General features: G+C 44.7%; 1 protein-coding gene across 2 annotated transcripts in view; it reads left to right on the top strand.

The window, feature by feature from the left end:
* Window positions 1-24540, top strand: part of CAAP1 (caspase activity and apoptosis inhibitor 1) — a 64842-nt gene that overhangs the window by 9395 nt on the left and 30907 nt on the right. For both annotated transcript variants that reach the window (XM_040417184.1, XM_040417185.1), the window contains exons 3-4: window positions 11481-11565; window positions 23684-23735. In XM_040417184.1, coding sequence (XP_040273118.1) covers window positions 11481-11565; window positions 23684-23735 — 137 coding nt within the window. The remainder of the gene's footprint in view (window positions 1-11480; window positions 11566-23683; window positions 23736-24540) is intronic.

Raw genomic sequence — 24540 nt, forward strand, 5'->3', positions numbered from 1 at the left:
CATTGTCACTGCTGTGCGCTTGTTTTTATATGTCATTTTACCTCAGGGGCGAACAGCTGTGGATGACGGCGTCGGCCGTGCCCTGCCCGCCTCTATATAAAACGCATTGGCGTCATGACGTATTGAGCGGCCTGAGGAAGCGCGATCCCACGCGCGAAACGGCCGTCGCCGCCTGCAACAGTGTGTCCGCCCCTGGACCCCTATGTATCTTCTTCTAAGGAAGCTTCAATAAAAGTTATCGATTTGTATCCTGGTGAGTGCCTCAACGCTATTACCCTCTCCTCTTTGAATGATTTACTTGCACTTGATGATACTTTGTTGCTGAGCACCGCAGACCGGATTCTTTATACCGCATGCAAGCAGTTGACAGCGGTGATATTAGTGGGGGCAGTGCCGCCGTATCCTCTCTTCTCCCCTTGCCTGATTGTTCCACTAACTTGTGACAAAAAATTAAATTTTACATGAACTCGCCATGCCCCTCACAAAAAACCTTGGGGTGTCTTCTTTCCAAAATGGGGTCACTTGTGGGGTATTTATACTGCCCTGGTATTTTAGGGGACCTAAAGCGTGAGAAGTAGTTTGGAATCCAAATGCGTTAAAAATGCCATGTGAAATCCTGAAAGTACTCATTGGAATTTGGGCCCCTTTGCGCACCTAGGCTGCAAAAAAGTGTCACACATGTGGTATCGCCGTACTCAGAAGACGTAGGGCAATGTGTTTTGGGGTGTATTTTTACATATACCCATGCTGGGTGAGAGTAATATCTCTGTAAATGACAACTTTTCCCATTTTTTTTTTAATACAAAGTTGTCAATTTACAGAGATATTTCTCTCACCCAGCATGGGTATATGTAAAAATACACCCCAAAACACATTGCCCTACTTCTCCTGAGTACGGCGATACCACATATGTGACACTTTTTTGCAGCCAAGATGCGCAAAGGGGCCGAAAGTCCAACGAGTACCTTTTAGGAGGGCATTTTTAGGCATTTGGATTCCAGACTTCTTCTCACGCTTTAGGGCCCCTAAAATGCCAGGGCAGTATAAATACCCCACATGTGACCCCATTTTGGAAAGAAGACACCCCAAGGTATTCCGTGAGGGGCAAGGCGAGTTCATAGAAGATTATTTATTTTTTATTTTTTTTTGGCACAAGTTAGCGGAAATAGATTTTTTTGATTTTGTTCTCACAAAGTCTCCCTTTCCGCTAACTTGTGACAAAAAGTTCAATCTTTCATGGACTCAATATGCCCCTCAGCGAATACCTTTGGGTGTCTTCTTTCCAAAATGGGGTCATTTGTGCGGTGTTTGTACTGCCCTGGCAGTTGAGGGTCTCCACAATCATTACATGTATGGCCAGCATTAGGAGTTTCTGCTATTCTCCTTAGGCCTCATGCACACGACCCCTGTTTGGGTCCGCATCCGAGCCGCCGTTCATTTCAATGGGACCGCAAAAGATGCGGACAGCACTCCGTGTGCTGTCCGCATCCGTGGCTCCGTTCCGCGGCCCCGCTAAAAAAAAATATAACATGTCCTATTCTTGTCCGCGCTTTGCGGACAAGAATAGGCATTTATATTGCGGAAGTCAACACGGGCGCCTTCCGTTTTTTGCGCATCCGCGGTATGCGGACCGCAAAAAACGGCACGGTCGTGTGCATGAGGCCTTATATTGAGCATACGGGTAATGAGATTTTTTTTTTTTTTTCCGTTCAACCTCTGGGCTGAAAGAAAAAATGAACGGCACAGATTTCTTCATTCGCATCGATCAATGTGGATGAAAAAATCTCTGCCCAAAAATGTGCAAAAAAAAAAAAAGCTGCGATCGCTAATAAAGATCCAAAAAGCTCAAAAGTGATCTTTATAGCGCCGCAGCGATTTTACGGTGTTTTTGAAGTGATCAGAAAAAAAAACATTTCTGTCACTGCGGTGGGGCGGACTGAACGCAAGTGTGCGCACAAGATCAGGCCTAATCGGGCGAACACTGCGTTTTTTGTAGAGCCTAAGGTGACCCTAATGTACTGATATAGATCTGATTGCGATCAGTCTTGATCACTTACAGATACTATATAGTACTAGTGCTGATTAGCGACAACGATGACTCTAATCAGCGACTAATCAGTGACTGCGGTGCGGTGGGCGCTAACTACCTGACAAGTGGCTAACTGGCGGTGATAAGGGACCCTTAGGCCCCATTCACACGTCCGCAATTCTGTTCCGCATTTTGCGGAACGGAATTGCGGACCCATTCATTTCAATGGGGACAGACTTTGTCCCGCTTGGATCTGGAATTGCGGATCTGCACTTCCGGGTCCGCACTTCCGTTCCGCAAAAATATAGAACATGTCCTATTCTTGTCCGCAATTGCGGACAAGAAAAGGCATTTTCTATATAGTTCTGGCAATGTGCGGATCTGCAAAATGCGGAAAGCACATTGCCGGTGTCCGTGTTTTGCGGATCCGTGGATCCGCAAAACACATACGGACATCTGAATGGAGCCTTACAGGGGGGTGATCAATGACAGGGGGGTGATCAGGGAGTCTATATGGGGTGATCAGGGGTTAATAAAGGGTTAATAAGCGACAGGGGGGGGTGTAGTGTAGTGGTGATTGGTGCTACTTACAGAGCTGCCTGTGTCCTCTGGTGGTCGATCCAAGCAAAAGGGACCACCAGAGGACCAGGTAGCAGGTATATCAGACGCTGTTAACAAAACGGCGTCTGATATACCTTTCTGGGGTTAAAAAAATCGGATCTACAGCCTGCCAGCGAATGATCGCCGCTGGCAGGTTGTAGATCAGCTCGTTTACCTTCCGATCCTGTGAACACGCGCTCCTGTGTGCGCGCGTTCACAGGAAATCTCGCGAGATGACGCGCCGATGCGTCTACGAGGAACAGACCGCCTGCAGGACGCATCCGTGCGTTAGGCGGTCGGGAGGAGGTTAAAGTTCCCTCATGCTATCCAGGTTATTATTGGAACACTCCAATATCTGTTCTCTTCGCCGTGTCAGCATGCATCTGCATAGGCATCACTACAGTTAAAGGCAGCCTGTCAGCAGTTTTGACTATGCAAAAATTGCTGACATCACTAGGAAGGAGCTCAGGAGAGCAGGACAACTATGCCTTTGTGGAGCTTTTCTCCTCAGGAGTAGTGAGAATATGAACTTTTATTATGTTATGCCCCTGCAAGTGCACTCTGCTCTCTGCATGGAGCCGCTTCATAGCTCCTTCCCTCTGCTCTGAGCTCCACCTGCTGAGCACTTGCAGGAGCAGAATCTGGTAGAGTAAAAGCTGATATTCATGCTACACCTGATAATAAAAGGTCAACAGAAGATATTGTTGTTCTGCTGTCCACAGACCACACTTAACATTTTAAGAACTGCTGACAGACTCTTTTTAAGCACCCATTTTTAATACAAGGAGGTGCAGTCTAAACCCTTATCTATTAGCTACAGGGAATAGTCTTCCTACTTAAAATGATATAGAAAAGGCCCTTCCAGTGAAACACTTAAAATGTAAAACCATTTTTTTTTAAATGTATTACTGTCTAGAATTCTGAGGCAGTTGTGAAGTGGTGACCTCAAAACCTCCTGTATGGATTCATTCACATCAATATCTACATCCTAACCAGCTTGTATAGTGGGAATTCTATTTGTCAGGTCCGGAACTATATGGACATTGACATTTATAGTAATTTATCCTTACACCATCACAGTGGAAAGGCAGCAAGATGTGATTAACGTTTACATTTTCCTCTTAGATTCGGTAGGTTTAACAAAATTATTACATTAAGCATTTTGGACAGGAGTACTCAAATACCTTTTGTAAAGGTCCATATACTTGGGTCTGCCTCCCCACACAGTAAGGATGCTCCTTTTGTGCCCCAACACAGTATGAATGTCCACTTAGTGCCTCCCCATGCAGTGATACCCAAAATGCCCCCTCCTGGTAGGATATTATAGTGCTAATGCTACGCTTATTTATAAAGTGAGATGCTTGGCCAATGCATTTTGTACAAAACCATCTGAGCCCGTCTGCCGTACATCAAGGCGATCTCTGTTAGACGGGTCCTAACACTAAATACTACCTGTTATGCGCCTTAATGGCCACCATAAAATTGAGGGAGTGTTGGATCCACATATATGCTGGGTCCACTCTGCCTTTTACCATTTTTGGTGCCATAATGGCCTCCATTACAAGGGATGCAGGTACCAAAATGCATGCCGAGCCCACTCTATACCTTTCCTTGTGCCAGACAGCTTCCAATGAATGTAGTGAGAGCAGGCTACAGCTTTATACTGAGACTAATTAAAATCAGCCTATGGGGCAGACGGGCTAATCATGTGCCACATCTCCAGCATAGTAAATCTGCAAAAAAAAAGGGTTAGTCCGCACCTCCCAGTGCGCAGGTGCACACTGCCATGGCAAAGACCTAGAGGAAAAAAGACAATGCAGCATTCCTCTTTTTTTCCCTCTGTTTTCAGCCATGGCAGCGTGCACCTGCGCATTGGGAGGTGCTGACTAACCCCATTTTTCTTTGCAGATACCCACATAATATAATGATGCCACTTAGTGCCTTCTACACAGTATGATGCCTCTAAGTGCCATCTGTGCAGTAGGATGAACCCCTGGTGCTTCTCACACAGTATGATGTTCCCTTAAATGCCCCTCACAAAGAGTGGGGCAATGGTAAGTGAACCCCATACTATTTGAGGCCCCCATAAGTACCTTACAAAAAGAGTGATGTCCTTTAAGTGCCCCACACACAGTGTGATGTCACCTTAAGTATGATGTCCTACCCTTCTTCGCAGAGTGACAACCTTTATTGCCTTCAGTTTGAATCCTTCCCTATTACATGTTCCCCTGACAAACTGAGCGGTGCGTGACTGCTCTGATCAATGCTGTGATTGTGTTGCGGCGACATCACTACATCACGCCTGCCTGCACTGAACCACCATTGGCTGACAGCTCCCTGCTTCATCTTTGTATTCAACAATACAGGTGAAACTCGGAAAATTAGAATATTGTGCAAAGTTCATTTATTTCAGTAATGCAACTTAAAAGGTGTAACTAACATATGAGATCGACTCATTACATGCAAAGCGAGATATTTCAAGCCTTTATTTGTTATAATTTGGATGATTATGGCTCACAGCTTATGAAAACCCCAAAGTCACAATCTCAGGTACCCTTTGCTCAGGGGGTATGGATTAATTAGCTGACTAGAGTGTGACACTTTGAGCCTAGAATATTGAACCTTTTTTACAATATTCAAATTTTAAGTTGCATTAATGAAATAAATTAACTTTTGCTCGATATTCAAATTTTTCGAGTTTCACCTTGTATCTGTGTCCCCTAAGGAGGCAGATAAAGTTCAAGACACGTAGGGTTCCTTACAGCTGGCATCTGTGGTCCAGATTCAGAATGTGATCCACCAGTTGAGCATCCTTTGGTTTCGGAATTGCAGCTATTTTTGTACATAGTCCCCTCCATTTTCACAACCTCAATAGTAATTTAACTGTTCCCTCACTATTTTAATGAAGAATTAAGGAGATGAAGTGTTGAACTTACATTCGATAGCTGTTCATGGGAACTCCAACGCAGATGTCAACATCATTGGTACATTCTTAAAAAGGTTCCAAGCACTTGGAAGCTCAGTGACATCAAAAGGCCTGCAAGAGCACAAAAGACACATAAAGTGAATGATTGCAGAATTCTTTAATTTGTAATGGAAAAAAAAAACACTTCAAGACAAGAACACCATCAAGGAGGTAGCTCATCATTGTTAAAGTCTATAATCAAGAGACTTCTTCATGAATGTAAATCCAGATGGTTTACCCTAAGATGCTAACATCTGGGAACTTGAGAACAGAAAGGCCAGATTAGACTTTGTTAGACAACATGTATAAAAGCTGCTTAGTTCTGAACAAGATCCTTTGTCCAGATGAAACCAAGATTAACTAGAATGATAGGAAGAGAACAGTATAAAGAAGGAAAGGAAGGGCTGTTGGTCCAAAGCACACCAAACATGGTGGAGTTACTGTTATGGTACAAGCATCAGTGTCGGTCACTGGTGTGACTGTGGATAGCAGGATGAATTCCGAAGTTTATAGAGCTGTATGTTCTGCTCAGATGCCCAAAAAAACAAAACTAAAGATATCTGCAGTAAAGGCCTGGAAAAGTATGTCAAGAGAGAAAACTCCAAATTTAGTGAAGTCTTTGGGTTGCAGACTTCATGCAGCTATTGTCTCCAAAGTACTATATTTGTACCTAATTATCACAAATAATCCTTATATTTATCAGTGTATCCAATTACTTTTGAGCCTGTGAAAATGGCTGTAATTATTAAACTTTTTTTTTTAAAAACTCCTTCAATTAGACTGAAGGCCTATTTGTCAGTCATATTTTGATGGCTTTGTTTCACCTCCATTTATTATCTATATAATGAAGCAGCACTCCAAAAATCTTCCAAAAAAATGATTTATTCACCCAATGGACAGCACTGTTTCAGTCCCAGTGTTGAACAATTCTCTCCATTGTAGTGGTATACAGAGGCTAAATTATGAAAATTGGCACCATCCAAATCTGGCCCCAATAGAACATGTATAGGTGTGAATATTGTTGTATCGATGGGTGGGCCATTTGTGTGCCTTCAAAAAAAATAATACTTTTTTTCAACCTTATGGATTATTAATAATGAACCTATTATTAATAATTTACGTATATAGGGGCGTGGCCAGCAGCCAGCATGAGAGCACGTGTTTGAGTGCAGCTCCGATACCACTCCTCTATCCTGCATCATCCTGACAAACTGTCGAACCCCACGACTGAGTGGACGGTGTGCAGGCGTAAGAGAAGACCCCGCACGCCGACCATGGGTCCCAACAAAGAGCAGGCTGCAGCAGAGAGACTTAAGGAGTTCGTGCATACAGAGGCCCAACATGGCGCCGCTGCAGCTACTCCGTCCCGCGCTGCTATTACCCGCGGCCAAGCTGCCCAACAAGTGGAGTCGGGAGATGCCGCTGAACCGGAATTCACCCTGAAGGAGGCCTACGAGCAGCTCCTGACGGCTATCTCCTCTTGCCAGACCTCACTAACTGGGAAGATAGAGGAGGTGCGTGTGGATTTGGGCCTGCTGAGACACGACGTCCAACAGCTGAGAGATCGGGTCAAGCACACGGAGGATCGAGTGTCTGCCCTAGAGGACTTGACCAGACCTATAGCGGTTAAAGTACAGGAGCTGGAGCGCTCCGTTGGTCAGTGGCAGCAAAAATGCGATGATTTGGAAAACAGGGCCCGACGTAACAACGTCAGAATCCTGGGTCTCCCGGAAAAAGCAGAGGGCAGGGATCCCGCTACCTTCTTGGAATCATGGTTCAAAGAGCAGTTTCCTGATGCAGCCAATATTCAACTCAATGGCAACTACTCTGACACATTCCTCCTCCACATAGGCACAAGGCAGGGTTGTCCTCTGTCGTCTTTACTATTTGCGGTAGCAATAGAACATCTGGCCCTTATGCAAGATCAGGTATATGCGGGTATCGGCATGGAAGGCAGGGAGGACAGAATAGGATTATATGCGGATGACCTAATACTCTTTCTGTCTGACCCTAAGGTGACTCTGCCTAGAGCGATATCGATTATTGAACAGTTCAGTCACTATTCTGGGCTACACATAAACTGGGCCAAGTCAGCCATTATGCCTCTCTGGTCTCATGATTGGCCTTCGCATCTTCATAACCTGCCGGTGGTTGACCGTTTCAAATACCTAGGGGTAATAATTACGAAAGAACCACATTTGTGTTACACACTGAATATTGAGTCCCTAGAATCCGTGTTTAAGGATAAAATCAAAACCTGGGGAGCCCTCCCATTGTCCATCATGGGAAGACTGAATTTAGTGAAAATGGTGTTATTACCCAAGGGTCTATACCTTCTGTCACATGCCTGCACTCCGGTACCCCAGGGTTTTTTCAAACGCATTCATGCCCTGATCGCCTCCTTTGTCTGGGGCAAGGCTAGAAGGAAACTCTAACTCTCGGTGCTACAGAGATCGAAGCTGCAGGGAGGAGCCTCCCTTCCGGATTTCTTCCTTTATTTTATAGCTAGTCAAATGTGGTTTATGAAGCACTGGATTGTAAATGCCCCACTGCCCAATGCTGAGTTTTATCTGCATGATCATTTACGAATGAACACGCTGTGGCCTGTTTTGGAGGGCTCCAGCTCTTCACGCACACGCCTTCTGGAGACGCCACGGAGTTCTGACCCTGGGAGATGTGTATGAGGGGGGTCAGCTGCGCTTCTTTACACAAATCCAAGAGAAATTTGAGGTACCTCGCACGCTATTGTATAGGTATCTTCAATTAAGACATGCACTGCAGGCTCAGTCCCAGGGTGCGAGGAGAGGCATATCTAACTATCCCATCATTGGAGTGTTAAGGTCTCAAGGACCGAAGGGCATTATCTCTGCGCTGTACACACACTTGCTCAACTATCGCATGAATGTGTTCCCATTGACGGTTGAGAATAGGTGGAGGCTGTCTATCCCTTCTTTATCTTCTGAGGATTGGTGTGAGGCTCTATCTGTCCCAACGAAGGTATCGCCTTCCATTAATAATAAGCTGGTTCAACTATTCATACTGCACCGCAGCTACCTCACTCCCTCCAGGCTACACAAAATGGGACGTCTCACCCATAACAGGTGTCACAGATGCGAGAAGGAAAATGCAGATTTTTGGCACATGACCTGGGAATATGAGATAATTCGTCAATTCTGGACATCGGTGTTAGAGGTTCTCTCCACCATGGTCCCTGTAACAGTACCTTTATGTCCCAAATTGTGTATCCTGGGTGTACTGGACGAGGAGTCCTGGACGCATTATCACAGATCCTTTCTGGGGGAGGCTTTGTTTCTCGCCAGGAAGGCCATAGCTATCCGATGGATGGGGGATAGACGTCCTACACTAGGGCAATGGATTTCTCTAGTAAATCACACAGTCTCTTTGGAGAATTTAGTTTTTAAGCACAGAGGGTGCCCACAGAAGTTTCAAAAGGTATGGGGAGAGTGGTGCTCATCCCCGTTAACTCTGCGCCCAACACATATGTACTCAGCGGCCGATAATTAGGCCTGACGACCCAACTGCTCTTTAGTTAGCTCTTTCTGTTCGTAGTAGTGTGCCTGATATGCTGTCCCTTCTATCTCAGTAATTTTATTGTAACCTCACCTTAATTGATCTGTTACATTGTTGATGCTCAATATGTACTAAATTCCATGTAACTGACATTCTTTGAGGCCCCTGCGTGGGCAAACATCATGCTTTATCTAAACCATACTTGTGCTGTTTACTCCTAATAAAACGAGTTAAAAAAAATAATTGACGTATATATATTTATTTTATTATGTATGCATGGATGTACTCAACGCTTGAGTACAATGTACGGTAATATACAGTTGTTTTTCCTTTATACTCAGACTGCTATGACTGTGTTGTGGAGTCTGAACTGGAGAGAAGGTTAGCTTAGCAGTAGCACTGACTAGGAGTTAGGCTACATGCACACGACCATGAAAAAAAAAGTCTCCTAAAAACGGACATTTTTAACGGACGTTTATTTCCCTGATGTCTTTCTGAGAAACAGATGTTAAAAATTGACCCATTCAATTGTATGGGGTCGGTCTGTCAGTGAAAAACGGACAAGATAGAACATGTTCTATTTTTTGACGTCCGTTTTTCACTGACAGTGAAAAAAACTGCCGTGTGAATGACTCCACAGACTACCATTGGTCTTAAAACAGACATGTGATGCCCGTTAAAAAAATGTGCATCACATGTCTGTCATGTGAGCCTGTGAGGTAAGATACTGGCTCTGGATTGATGTTTTTTAATTCTGCATGGACCACGGTGACTGCCAACCTCTGCACCTACACTCCTGCCAGAAATGAGCTCATAATATGCACCCTGCCCAAACAACAGTATTGCCCAGCCCTAGGTGTGTTTTTGATGATTTAATTCCACACAATGGAGGAAATTTATCACTGGGGGAACTTTTTTCCAGTGGTGGTGGGGGGGGGGGGGGGGGGGGGGGGTTTGTGGAGCAGCTGCCTATATCAACCAGTGATCCTGCTGGTTGCATTTTGCAAAAGTCCTCTGAAAATTTTGAGCTGAAATCAGTTTGGTTGCCACTGGCAAGAATCTCTTTTTCCCCGGCCCTAGGGGTTGTCCAGCCGTCAATATTGATGACCTATCGTTAGGATATGTCATCAATATCTGATCTGTGGGGATCTAAAACCTGGCACCCCCACTGATCAGCTGTTTGAAGAGGAGGAGGCGCTCCACGCTTCGTCTCAGAAGTGCAGTGTAATAAAACTACTCGCTGGTCAAGTGAATGGAGCAAGTGCTTGTAATTACAGTACACCACTGCTCCACAGGAGGCCACGCAGACCCGGAAGCAGCACCACCGCCTCGTCTCACAGCTGATCGGCTGTCCGAACCACGGCAGTCGGATATTGCTGACCTATCCTATCCGGACAACTCCTTTAAATCTCTACCAATATTTCTCTTATGACAGAGATCAAACCGGGCAGTGTCATGAGATCAATACCTTAATTTTTTAGTGACTGTAGAGATTCAACTTGGTTAGGTGGTCTCTGTCATTTAGGAAAAAGGAATGAAGATCTGTTAAAGGGTTTATCACTTATCTACAAGATGAGTGATAAATATCGGATCAGGAGGGTGGGGATAAGCAAAAAAAACTACTGAAGGATTACATTTTTTAACTTGGTGAAGGTAGTTCGAGGCACTAATGTATTGTGATTGTCCACATTGCCTCCTTTGCTGGCTTGACTCATTTTTCCATCACGTTATACACTACTCGCATCCATGGGGTTACGGCCACCAGTGCAGGGTAGATACGAGGTGGCGGAGATGGCAGTTGCTACGCATGCGTGCTCCCATGGTCAGTTTTTCCTATAGTGTGCAAGTATGGCCACCGCTGCAATCCAACATGCATGTGCAGCAGATCCCGTCCCAGCCACCTCGTATCTGCGCTGCAGCGGTGGCCATAACCCCTGGAGATGAGCAGTGTATAGTGTGATGGAAATATGAATCAAACCAGCAAATGCGGCAATATGGACAATCACAATACATTAGTAAGTGCCTGGTATTAACTTTCTCTACATGATGAATGCCACTTGCTGAAGTGAGACGATGCCTTTAACCCACACTGTTCCATAGTGTCTGTCATATGTCACCCAGAAATGTGACATATGGCTATGTGTAGCGCTGTCATCTCCTTTTTGTGTGATCCATGGTTATCTATAAAACCCATATACACTTCAGAACGTAAGTACATTTTCCTATAATCTGGTGTATACACTTTCTTTAATCTGGTCCTATATGTCATACCATTGAAGTTGATTAGTACAGCAAGTTTGTTTGTGAAATGTGTTTGGTGTGAGGAAATCCATTTATTTGTCTTTTATATTGTAGGACTTATCTCTTGATGAGATCAAACAGCTTTGTCTTGAGCAAGTAGAAATGGAAACTGATGAAAGTTTGTTAAGGATCCTTCAGGGTAAGGCAAGCCCATTGATTGTTTTTGTAGTGCAATGTACATATTTACTAGCATTGATATTTTACATCGCTATTTCACATGATGCCCACCTTCTGAGGCTGGTTATTCTAGTTAAAATCAGTACACGCTTAATTACTTGTTGCCTACTAGGCGAAATGAGGGTTAAAATCCCTAAGGGCTTGAGGCACCAATTAAATGTACCCCCTGAATATAGCTTAGCAGCTGGAAACCCCTAAGGAGCAGTGACTACAAGAAGCCCATGGCATCTGCAAAGCAGCAGCTGTGTTACAGGCGTGTTTTCATTGCGAGGACTGTAAATGACAAGTAAAAATCAAAAATAGGAAGATGTGAGAAACACAGAAAAGAGAGAGTCTAAATAGAGAGTTCCAAATCGCCAAGTCATACTAAAGGATAAACTACTAGTGTACACCCTTCCTCGTTTCACCTGGACCGTACTTACAAAAAAACGGACGTGCGCCTCAACGCAAAATCAAGTTTGCAAAAGTGGCATTAAAGTGGATTTGTCAGTTAAATATGCTTCTCGATGTACAGTGGGGGAAATAATTATTTGACCCCTCACTGATTTTGTAAGTTTGTCCAATGACAAAGAAATGAAAAGTCTCAGAACAGTATCATTTCAATGGTAGGTTTATTGTAACAGTGGCAGATAGCACATCAAAAGGAAAATCGAAAAAATAACTTTAAATAAAAGATAGCAACTGATTTGCATTTCATTGAGTGAAATAAGTATTTGAACCCCTACCAACCATTAAGAGTTCTGGCTCCCACAGAGTGGTTAGACACTTCTACTCAATTAGTCACCCTCATTAAGGACACCTGTCTTAACTAGTCACCTGTATAAAAGACACCTGTCCACAGAATCAATCAATCAAGCAGACTCCAAACTCTCCAACATGGGAAAGACCAAAGAGCTGTCCAAGGATGTCAGAGACAAAATTGTAGACCTGCACAAGGCTGGAATGGGCTACAAAACCATTAGCAAGAAGCTGGGAGAGAAGGTGACAACTGTTGGTGCGATTGTTCGAAAATGGAAGGAGCACAAAATGACCATCAATCGACCTCGCTCTGGGGCTCCACGCAAGATCTCACCTCGTGGGGTGTCAATGGTTCTGAGAAAGGTGAAAAAGCATCCTAGAACTACACGGGAGGAGTTAGTTAATGACCTCAAATTAGCAGGGACCACAGTCACCAAGAAAACCATTGGAAACACATTACACCGCAATGGATTAAAATCCTGCAGGGCTCGCAAGGTCCCCCTGCTCAGGAAGGCACATGTGCAGGCCCGTCTGAAGTTTGCCAATGAACACCTGAATGATTCAGAGAGTGACTGGGAGAAGGTGCTGTGGTCTGATGAGACCAAAATAGAGCTCTTTGGCATTAACTCAACTCGCTGTGTTTGGAGGAAGAAAAATGCTGCCTATGACCCCCAAAACACCGTCCCCACCGTCAAGCATGGGGGTGGAAACATTTTGCTTTGGGGGTGTTTTTCTGCTAAGGGCACAGGACAACTTATTCGCATAAACGGGAAAATGGACGGAGCCATGTATCGTGAAATCCTGAGCGACAACCTCCTTCCCTCTGCCAGGAAACTGAAAATGGGTCGTGGATGGGTGTTCCAGCACGACAATGACCCAAAACATACAGCAAAGGCAACAAAGGAGTGGCTCAAGAAGAAGCACATTAAGGTCATGGAGTGGCCTAGTCAGTCTCCGGACCTTAATCCAATCGAAAACCTATGGAGGGAGCTCAAGCTCAGAGTTGCACAGAGACAGCCTCGAAACCTTAGGGATTTAGAGATGATCTGCAAAGAGGAGTGGACCAACATTCCTCCTAAAATGTGCGCAAACTTGGTCATCAATTACAAGAAACGTTTGACCTCTGTGCTTGCAAACAAGGGTTTTTCCACCAAGTATTAAGTCTTTTTTTGTTAGAGGGTTCAAATACTTATTTCACTCAATGAAATGCAAATCAGTTGCTATCTTTTATTTAAAGTTATTTTTTCGATTTTCCTTTTGATGTGCTATCTGCCACTGTTACAATAAACCTACCATTGAAATGATACTGTTCTGAGACTTTTCATTTCTTTGTCATTGGACAAACTTACAAAATCAGTGAGGGGTCAAATAATTATTTCCCCCACTGTATATTACAGCTACAGGTCTGTGCAGCTAGTAGTCAGAGCACAGAAAATATACATTGGACATAGTGTATAGAGGAGTGCGCTCACCCTGAGTGGAGGGGGAGTGCACTCTTCATGAATGTGCCATTTTGGCTAGTAGTAGTATGGAGCTGTATAACCGTATGCTACTCTTGCACAGGCCAGTGCACGAAAGAGTAACTGTCATGTTTTCATCAAAAATCAATTTTAGCACATGTTACTGCTGCAGCAGCATTATGCATAAAACAGTCTTTAGTTTCTTCACTTACCACTGTTTTCCTTGAGTTTTTCCCTTAGCTACGGCTGTTTAAACATTTACAATGTGAGGACCATCTCAAGATGGCTCCTCTGCCAGTTCTCTGAGGCCAAAACTGCTTTCCCTCACTTCCCATACACACTTGCTGTAGCCAGCAGCTCCCTGCCAGCCAATCAGATTACTGGGACACGCCTCCTCACTCTGAAGCCTAATACAGGCATGCAGTGTGAAGAAAAATCACTGAATAAAGTGGCCTAAATGGGAGGAAATGCTCAATCCCAAATGCTGTAGTGTGTTTATAATCGGGGGAGCAATTCCCCGGCAAGTGATCTGTTGCGAACGGCAATCCCCAGCAAAAATGTCTACAATGGAGGATGCCGGCAACGGACCACATACACCACAAAAACATCCTGCACAAGATAGAATAATGTGTGGATGAAAAAATTAAAATACATAAATCACTGTAAAAAGGTGCACCACAATAATATGCGACTGACCATACTGGCTAGACCAGGGATGGGCAAACTCAGCCCTCCAGCTACAAATTAATACTCCAGCTGTTTTAAAACTACAAATCCTATCATGCCCTGCTGTAGGCTGATAGCTGTAGGCAGACTGGGAATGATGGGATTTGTAGTTTTAAAACAGCTGCAGGGCCGAGTTTGCCCATCCCTGGGCTAGACCCTCACGCTGATATTAAAAGCTGAGACTTTAGCCAATATCTTCCAGTCAGAAAGATATCGGAGCCCTGTGCACCTCGTCAAGGTATCTGTGTGGTGTGGGTCCTACTAGGGTTGAGCGATATACCGGTATCCACGATATACCGCGATATTAAAACACAGCGATACGGCGATATCACTGTTTCCGAAAAACCGCTGTATTTAATGACGTCATAGGAGTGGTCGCATGTGTGCTGACCTACTTCTAAAATGTCCGATTCCACCTGCTTATGTTCCCCGGTCACTGGCCTCTGCCTCCTGCATTACTACTAGCACGCGGAGGGCTGAACCTGGCTGCAGGGACGAGCAGTCTTTTTTTTTTTTTTTCACTTTTATATAAACCTGTCATATACTGCCGCACAAGTCTGGTGCTTCGCAGCCGCCGCCTTTCACCTTTCTATGCTCCTCCTCCGCCTCTTGTCAGTGCAGTAGTTTGAGTGACATATGGCTAGAACTCGGTGGGACCTAACAAATAGACTTTTCTCTGACCCATGGGGCAGCAAACATATAAAGCAGTAAGTGATATTGCTGCCATCTGCTGCAACTTTACCAAGACTTTGTATTAAAGAGGACCATTCATGGGTCCAAAGAATATGAACTTAGTAGTAGGGGTGGGCGATATGGCCTAAAATCTATATTGCGATATAATTTTAAGCATATGCGATATTTATCGCAATATATTGTTTTCTATATTTGGGGGGGGGGGGGTGTTTAAACTTTTTTTTTAAAACTTTTTATTTAATAACTATTAGCCTCCTTAAGGGCTAGAACCCTTGTCATATTCACCCTGATAGAGCTCTATTAGGGTGAATAGGACTTTACACTCTCCCTGCTGCCCTGTGCTTTGTGCACACAACAGCAGGGAGCTGACCATGGCAGCCAGCCTCTGATCAGCCCCCCAGCCTCTGATCAGCCCCCCAGCCTCTCATGTGCCCCCCAGCCTCTCCCTCTTATCAGCCCCCTCTGGTAACTCAAACCCACCCCCCCCCCTCCCTCCCCAGTATTAATTATTGGTGGCAGTAGCCACAGGGTCCCCCCGTCCCCCCCCATCATTGGTGGCAGTGGGCAGTTCCGATCGGAGTCCCAGCAGTGTAATGCTAGGGCTCCGATCGGTTACCATGGCAGCCAGGAAGCTACTAAAGATCTGGCTGCCATGGTATGTTAGTGAGCAGCATTATACTCACGTGCGCCGTGGCCGCCGGGCGCTCCTTCTTCTCATAGGTCTGTGCGGCGCATTGCTAATGCTATAAGCATTAGCAATGCGCCGCACAGACAGAAGAAGGAGCGACCGGCGGCCACGGCGCACGTGAGTATAATGCTGCTCACTAACATACCATGGCAGCCAGATCTTTAGTAGCTTCCTGGCTGCCATGGTAACCGATCGGAGCCCTAGCATTACACTGCTGGGACTCCGTTTGGAACTGCCCACTGCCACCAATGCAGAGACTGAAGAACATTCCCGGCACCTGACCTCTGACAGGACGCTGTGATCCGCGTGATTAACCCCTCAACTGAGGGGTTAATTGTGGCGGATCGCAGCGTGCAGTCATAGAGGCCGGGATATGGCTGGCACATGAACGCTACGTTGGTATTCAGGCATTCATTGGTGGCGCAGTGGCCACAGTCCCTCCCCTCCTCCTCCTACTCTGTTCTTATTAGTGGCCAGCGGCAGCCGCGCACAGTGGGGAGGGAGGGATTCCCTCCTTCTCCACTGTGCCGGCTCAGGAGAACATGGTGCGCGCCGGGAGCGCGATCATTCACTACCGCTCCGTGGTCATATCGCGGTCCGGCGATATAGGCGATATGCACAAAATCCATATCGTGGCACAAATTTATATCGCCCATATCGCCCACCCCTACTTAGTAGCAGGCTGCATAGAGCTGCGCCCAGGGATCTAAGTGCACTTACTATTATTTCTGGGCGCCGCTCCGTTCGTCCGCTGTGACCCCCGGTAATTTCTCAACATTCGGTCCAAGTAGGAGGAGACACCAGTGTCTCTCCTTCTCCCTGACAGCAGCGGTGTCCAATCACAGCGCAGAGCTCAGAGCCAGGGAGAAAAAAAAAACTCCCTGGCTCTGAGCTCTGCGCTGTGATTGGACACTGCTGCTGTCAGGGAGAAGACGAGACACTGGTGTCTCCTCCTACTTGGACCGAATGTTGAGAAATTACCGGGGGCCGGAGCGGCGCCCAGGAATAATAGTAAGTGCACTTAGATCCCTGGGTGCCTCTCTATGCAGCCTGCTACGAAGTTCCTATTCTTTGGACCCATGAAAGGTCCTCTTTAATATGTGTCACCAACGCATGTGTCTTCACTCCAGTGTCCACCTGTGATGTGATAAGCATACATGACGTGTATATCTGTATATATCGTGTGTACTGGGTTCCGGTAGACTGATGGTTTACATTGATGGTGTTTTCTGTGTTTTCATCTGCGTCGCCCTTTGTGACAGACAGCCCACTACTGACTGCTAACATAACTCCTGGCTATGTCACTACTCCTTCAGGTAATGACTGCAGTCACTGTCCATTGGGGTGATTTATAGGGGTAGGAGAACTTCATATTTGAAGTCAGCTTCCTCATGTACTGCTATTTTGGGGGTGGAGAGTGACATCACCACTGAATGACCCCCCCCCCCCCCCCCCCCCCAATACCAGTTGTCACTTCTAGCCCATGTGGAGCCCTGTCCACTTCTTTGAAATCTCCCAAAGAAGACTTCCTCCACGAATTATCCTAATAGGATTTTACCCCAGTTAGATGGATCGTAAGAGGCTTCCCTACACTACCACACACCGCCCCATACAGTATAATGTCTCCTTGTGGCCCACCACCCCATACATTAAAACGTCTCCTTGTGGCTGCCCCCATACAGTGTAACGTCTCCTTGTGGCTGCCCCCATACAGTGTAACGTCTCCTTGTGGCTGCCCCATACAGTGTAACCTCTCCTTGTTGCCGCCCCATACAGTATAATGTCTCCTTGTGGCTGCCCCCATACAGTGTAACGTCTCCTTGTGGCTGCCCCCATACAGTGTAACGTCTCCTTGTGGCTGCCCCATACAGTGTAACGTCTCCTTGTGGCTGCCCCATACAGTGTAACGTCTCCTTGTGGCTGCCCCATACAGTGTAACGTCTCCTTGTGGCCGCCCCATACAGTGTAACGTCTCCTTGTGGCCGCCCCATACAGTGTAACGTCTCCTTTTGGCCCCCCCATACAGTGTAATGTCTCCTTTTGGCCCCAAGTGTTTTTTTCTGCTAAATGTTTTTTTTTTCCGCGATATATATCGTTATCGCGATAAATTTCTTAATATCATTATCGTAAGAATATTTTTGATATCGCCCAACCCTAGGTCCTACCGCTAAACTATCATGTGTGAACACAGTCTGATAGGTGCTAAGGACTGACTCACAGCCAGTTGGCCTATTATAGGTGGGACTCGCAGCCTCCTCCTCCCTCCCAGTGTATTAGGGATCTTACTATGGAGGTACAGTGCCTTGCAAAAGTATTCATCACCCTTGACTTTTTTCGTATTCTGGTGCCTCACAACCTGGTATTAACATGGATTGTTTTAGGATTTGCATCATTTAATTTACAGAACATGCCCACAACTTTGAAGATGTTTTTTTTATTTTATTGTGAAGCAAACAGCAAATAGGACAAAATAACAGAAAAAGTCAATGTGCATAACTATTCACCCCCCTAAAGTCAATACTTTGTGGAGCCACCCTTTGCAGCAATCACAGCTCCAAGTCGCTTTGGATAAGTCTCTATGAGCTTGACACATCTTACCACTGGGATTTTTGCCCATTCCTCCTTGCAAAACTGCTCCAGCTCCTTCAAGTTGGATGGTTTGCGCTTGTGAACAGCAATCTTTAAGTCTGACCACAGATTTTCTATTGGATTGAGATCTGGGCTTTGACTAGGCCATTCCAACACAATTACATGTTTCCCCTTAAACCACTCAAGTGTTACTTTAGCAGTGTGTTTGGGGTCATTGTCCTGCTGTAAGGTGAACCTCCGTCCTAGCCTCAGATCACGCACAGAGTGGTACAGGTTTTGCTCAAGAATATCCCTGTATTAAGCACCATCCATCTTTCCATCACAAGTTTCCCAGTCCCGGCTGCTGAAAAACATCCCCACAGCATAAGGGTCCATTCATACGTCCGCAATTTCGTTCTGCATTTTGCCGAACGGAATTGCGGACCCATTCCGGGTCCGCAATTCCGACCCCCCAAAAAATAGAACTTGTCCTATTCTTGTCCGCAATTGTGGACAAGAATAGGCATTTTCTATTAAGTGCCAGCGATCTGCGGTCCGCAAAATGCGGAACGCACATCGCCGATGTCCGTGTTTTGCGGATCCACGGATTCGTGGATCCGCAAAACACACACGGACGTGTGAATGGAGCCTAATGCTGCCACCACCATGTTTCACTTTGGGGGTGGCGTTCTTTGGTTGATGTGTTGGGTTTGCGCCAGACATAGCATTTTCTTTGGCCGAAAAGTTCCGTTTTAGTTTCATCAGACCAGAGCACCTTCCTCCATACATTTTGGGAGTCTCCCACATGCCTTTTCGCAAACTCACATCGTGCCTTTTTGCTGAAAGTAATGGCGTTCTTCTGGCCACTCTGTCATAAAGCCCAACTCTATGGAGCGTACGGCTTATTGTCATCCAATGTACCGATACTCCAGTCTCTGCTATGGAACTCTGCAGCTCCTCCAGGGTTACCTTAGGTCTCTGTCCTGTCTCTCTGATTAATGCCCTACTTGCCCGGTCCGTAAGTTTTGGTGGGCGGCCGTCTCTTGGCAGGTTTGCTGTTGTGCTGTGTTCTTTCCATTTGGTTATGATAGATTTGATGGTGCACCTGGGGATCATCAAAGATTTGGATATATTTTTTTATAATTTAACCCTGACTTTTACTTCTCAACAACATTTGTCCCACTTGTTTGGAGAGTTCCTTGGTCTTCAAGGCAGTGTTTTGTTAGTGATGCCTCTTGCTTAGGTGTTGCAGCCTCTGGGGCCTTTCAAAAAAGGTGTGTATATGTAATGACAGATCATGTGACACTTAGATTGCACACAGGTGGACATCATTTCACTAATTATGTGACTTCTGAAGGTAATTGGTTGCACCAGAGCTTTTTATGGGCTTCCTAACAAAGGGGATATTTATATATTTTTCTCTTTAAACTTCACCAACTTAGACTATTGTGTTCTGATCAATCACATAAAATTCAGATTAACAAAACATTGAACTTAAGGCTGTAATGTAACAAAATACGAAAAAAGTCAAGGAGGGGGGGGGGGTGAATACTTTTGCAAGTCACTGTATGTAGAAGCTTGGCTGTGAGTCGGCCCTTAGCACCCATCAGACTGTGTTCACACACTATAGGTAGTTTAGCGGTAGGACCCACGCCACACTGGGATACCTTGACGGGGTGCGCAGGGCTCCGATATGTTCCTGACTGGAAGATATTGGCTAAAGTCTCGGCTTTTAACATCAGCGTGAGGGTCTAGCCAGTATGGTCAGTCGCATATTATTGTGGTGCACCTTTTTTCAGCGATTTATGCAGTGTAAAGGACTGCCCCTCAGTCTTCCTGTCTTAGCCAGAGACAGACAAGCCATAGCAACGGTCTTTTAACCCTTTCAGTCCCGGGCCTTTTTTTATTTTGCGTTTTTGTTTTTCACTCCCTGCCTTCCCATAGTCCTAGCTTTTTTTTATTTTTCCGTTCCCATAGCCTCAGAGGGCTTATTTTTTGAGGGACAAGTTGTACTTTCTAATGGTGTCATTGCATATCATGTAGTGGGAAACGGGAATTTTTTTTCCAAACTGGGTAGAATTGGGAAAAGCACAATTCTGATGAAGGTTTTTATATTTTTTATTACACTGTACAGTACGCAATAAAATTGAACTGTTATCTTCATTCTCCAGGTCAGTACGGTTCCAACAATACAACATTTGTATAATTCTTTTTGCATTTTAATACTGAAAAAAATATTTAAACCTTTTGAGGAAAAAAAAACATACGTTTTATAACCATTTTCTGACCCCTATAACTTTTTTTTTTTTATGTGTACGGGGCTGTGTGAGGGCTCATTTTTTGCGGGACGATCTGTTCTTTTCAGTGATACCAATTTGAAGTGTGTGTGACTTTTTGATCACTTTTTATAAAAAAATGATTCGGTAGTTTAAGTGACAAAAAATTTCAAATTGGCTGTTTTAATTTATTTTTTCCCGTTACGCCATTTGCCTTAAGCCCTTAATATTGTTATATTTTAATAGTATGGGCGTTTTTGCACGCAGCGAGGCCCATGATGTTTATTTTTCTATTGGTTAAGTATTTTTAATTTAATTTTAAGGAAAGGGGGTGATTTGAATTTTTATGTTTTATTTTTTTTTATGATTGTAAAAACTTTTTTACTTTTACTTTTTATTTTATTTATTTTTTTACTTTTTTTTTAAGCCACCTTGGGTGACAATAACTGACAATCATTAGATTGCCCATTGTGTTCATTGATGTCTATATAGACATTATTGAACACTTCATTTGCACTATACCAATACAATGCTGCCACCTAGTGGCCTGTATTGTTATAGTACTGAAATAAGGTCCGAAGCCTGCTTGAGGCTTCGGGCTATTTCATAGATATAACAGGTTCCCCGATCTCAGTCGGGGGGGGGGGGGGGGGGGGGCGCTGTTACCGGAGCAGAAGTGCGCAACTTCCACTTCCAGACTGCAAAATGCAGTGGTCACATCTGACCACAGCATCTGAAGGGGAAAATGTATGCGATCAGCCTTATGGCTGATCGCATACATGTGCCGCGGGTCTCTGCTATTTAAAATAGCAGAAACCCGGCGGCTATGGCACGCGCGAGCGATGACGTACATCTACGTCATCGGGCGTGAAAGGGTTAAGGGAGCAGTGGAAAGAGACAGAGGACATTAATGAAAGCTGTTATTATAAGGTAATTACAACATGTTGTCTGCAGATTCATTTATTTAGCATGTTACTCATTTTGGTTTAAAAATAATTTTTTCAATTGGTCTTTATTAAAAAATATTGAGCCTTTCTGTCACAAAGGGTTAACTGTTTTTCTAGCTGTGTATAATCGTACTTTTTACTTTTACTTTCTGGCAGTCATCTAATAAACCTTCTTTGTAAATAACTAAAAGGTTGTAGAACACTTATTTAAGCCACATTCTTATCAGTAAGATGAGAATTGAGCTGCAATGATTGTTTATAAGGTCAGAGATAAGGAGCAGTCAGCAGAGCTGTCTGACAGAACAGAGTGAAAATTCAGATCCTGCTACTAGATAAACTAACTCCAGCCTGCAGAGACTGGTTCAACATTTTTAATTAAGACCATTTGAAAAAATATTTTTAGCTCAAAATGAGTACAGTGCAATAATACTGAATAATAGCCTCAATAATTTGAGTATCTTCTCCAAACATCTAAATAAAAAGATTTTTTGTCTCTGTAGCAGGAACTTGCTATTTAAAGGGTTTCTGTCCGCAGGAAAATGGTTATTAACCTGGCTGACATTATTGATGTACTAATGTCAGCTGAACATAACTATATTAGTGCCATCTCACTGAGTCCCGCCGTCATTGGGAAAAAATAACTTTTATAATATGCAAATTAGCTTCTAGGACCAGGGGGGCGTTGCTCCTGCTCCTAGATGCTCTGTTCTCCCACCTCTGACCACGCTCTGCTACACTTGATTGACAGGGCCAGGCAGCGCTGGTCTCCTCTTGTCGGCCCTGTCTGCGGTGGAAATCTTGCATCTGCGCCGTCCCGTTCAGTATTAGGCGCAGTGAGTGAAGGACGCTCTCCGGCTGACGGCTTCACTCACTGCGCCTGCGCCGAATACTAAATGGGACGGCGCAGGTGTGAGATTTCCATGGCAGACAGGGCCGGCAAGAGGAGACCTCGATTGGCTCAGTTTCATCAGACGGACACCAAGCAAGCTTTTTGTGTCTGTCTCCAAAGCGGAATGGAGACTGAACTGATGCATTCTGAGCGGATCCTTTTCCATTCAGAATGCATTAGGTCAAAAGTGATCCGTTTTGGACTGCTTGTGAGAGCCCTGAAAGGATCTCACTAACGGAAAGCCAAAACGCCAGTGTAAAAGTAGCCTTAGCTGGTGGTCTCAATTCATTTTGTAGCAGTCACAGTTGCTGAAGGAATCACTCCTGCCTCTGCTTCAGGGTTCTCAATACTGACGTTTAGACCAGGGTGTTGGCTCCTTTTTGACCTGGCTGCACTAACCATACTCCTTTTTCTCTCTTGGACCCCACTTGTCCCCTAGTACTTTGGTCATGTTTGTCGTTGTTGGAGGTCAGTTGTAGCTGCAGCCATGACCTTCAGCAATCTCCTTCTATGGATTTTCATCTTCCCCTGCACATATTGACCATCCCTCATCTGCTACAGCAATAATTGCAGTAGACTCATTGCATTTAGTGCTTATTTAGTACATTGAGAAACATTGGTTATATACAGCAACCTACATGCACACGCAGAGCATGGTGGCTCATTAGCTCGGAAAAATTGTTATGCTCTTGTGGATGAAGACACCGTTGTTTTAGACGCCAGTCTTAATATGCCCCTTCGCAGGTGGTGGATCCGCCAAAGTTATGTAGATGCGCCGGCTTCTGCATAACTTCGGAAGATCCACCGCTGCTTCTAAATGTCAGACAGCTTCCTAGCTGTCTTACATTTACATCATTTTCTACGCCTAAAACAGGCATAGAAAATGGTGAATGAGATTGGTCTGCCGGCCGGTCCCCTTCCCCACCCATGCCAGGCCCACCTTTTTAGACCTGGCGTGAGCGGGGAAAGTTGCAGATTGCGGCACAAAGGACCTTTGCGCCACAATCTGCGCCAGAAATCTAAATTTATTTATTCTGCTTAATAAATAGACCCCTAATTCTCTAAATAGCTATGTTTTCCTTTTATTTTGCCTAGGAGATCACGAGGAAGAAAATGAAGGAAATTCCAGAGCGGGGCTAAACAGTCAGTAAGTAGTTAATGGGCATATTTGGAAGTAGGGCTGGGTGATATCGCCTAAAATCTATATCGCAATATAATTTGAAGCATGTGCGATATAACAATATATCACGATATATAATTTTTTTTCTGTATGTATACAAATGACAACACTTTTCAAGAAATTTTTAAGATGTGTATTGTGTAGCAGATCATTTTCCAAACATTGTAAAGATGAAGTGTTAGTAAAACACAAAATTTTTAAAATAAAGTGCAAAATGTTAAAAAAAATAAACATTCAATTTCTTCCTGTTGTCCTGATAACTTAGTTATATTGCACAAAAATAAAGCTGCACATATTTGAACTAAAAACCCTTCAAGTTCAGCAGGTTTCTTTTCCATTAAAGGGAACCTGTCATCACCTTTATGATGCCCATACTAACAGCAGTATAAAGTAGAGATAGGTGAGTTGATTTCAGCGGTCTGTCATTTATAAGTTAAAAGTAAGTGGTTGCTGAGAACTAACATCACAATCATTGCAGACTGCGCCTGGAAAAGAGTCATGGCCACCTGAGAAGAGTCCTGGTTATTCATGAATTCCTGTTCTCCTCACCCACCTGCTGATGACCGACAGTTTTCTACCTAGTTTTCTCCCTTTGTCTCTAGGAGAAAACTGCCAATCATCAGCAGATGGGTGAGAGTGCAGGAGATTATGAATAACCAGGACTCTTCTCAGGTAGATTTGACCCTTTTCAAGACCTGGGCTGCAATGATTATGATGTTGGTTCTCAGCAATCAGGGCCGGCCTTTGGGGTGTGCGGGCTGTGCGGCCGACA

The sequence above is a fragment of the Bufo bufo genome, chromosome 2, assembly GCF_905171765.1.
Source record: "Bufo bufo chromosome 2, aBufBuf1.1, whole genome shotgun sequence".
NCBI classification, from domain to species: Eukaryota; Metazoa; Chordata; class Amphibia; order Anura; family Bufonidae; genus Bufo; species Bufo bufo.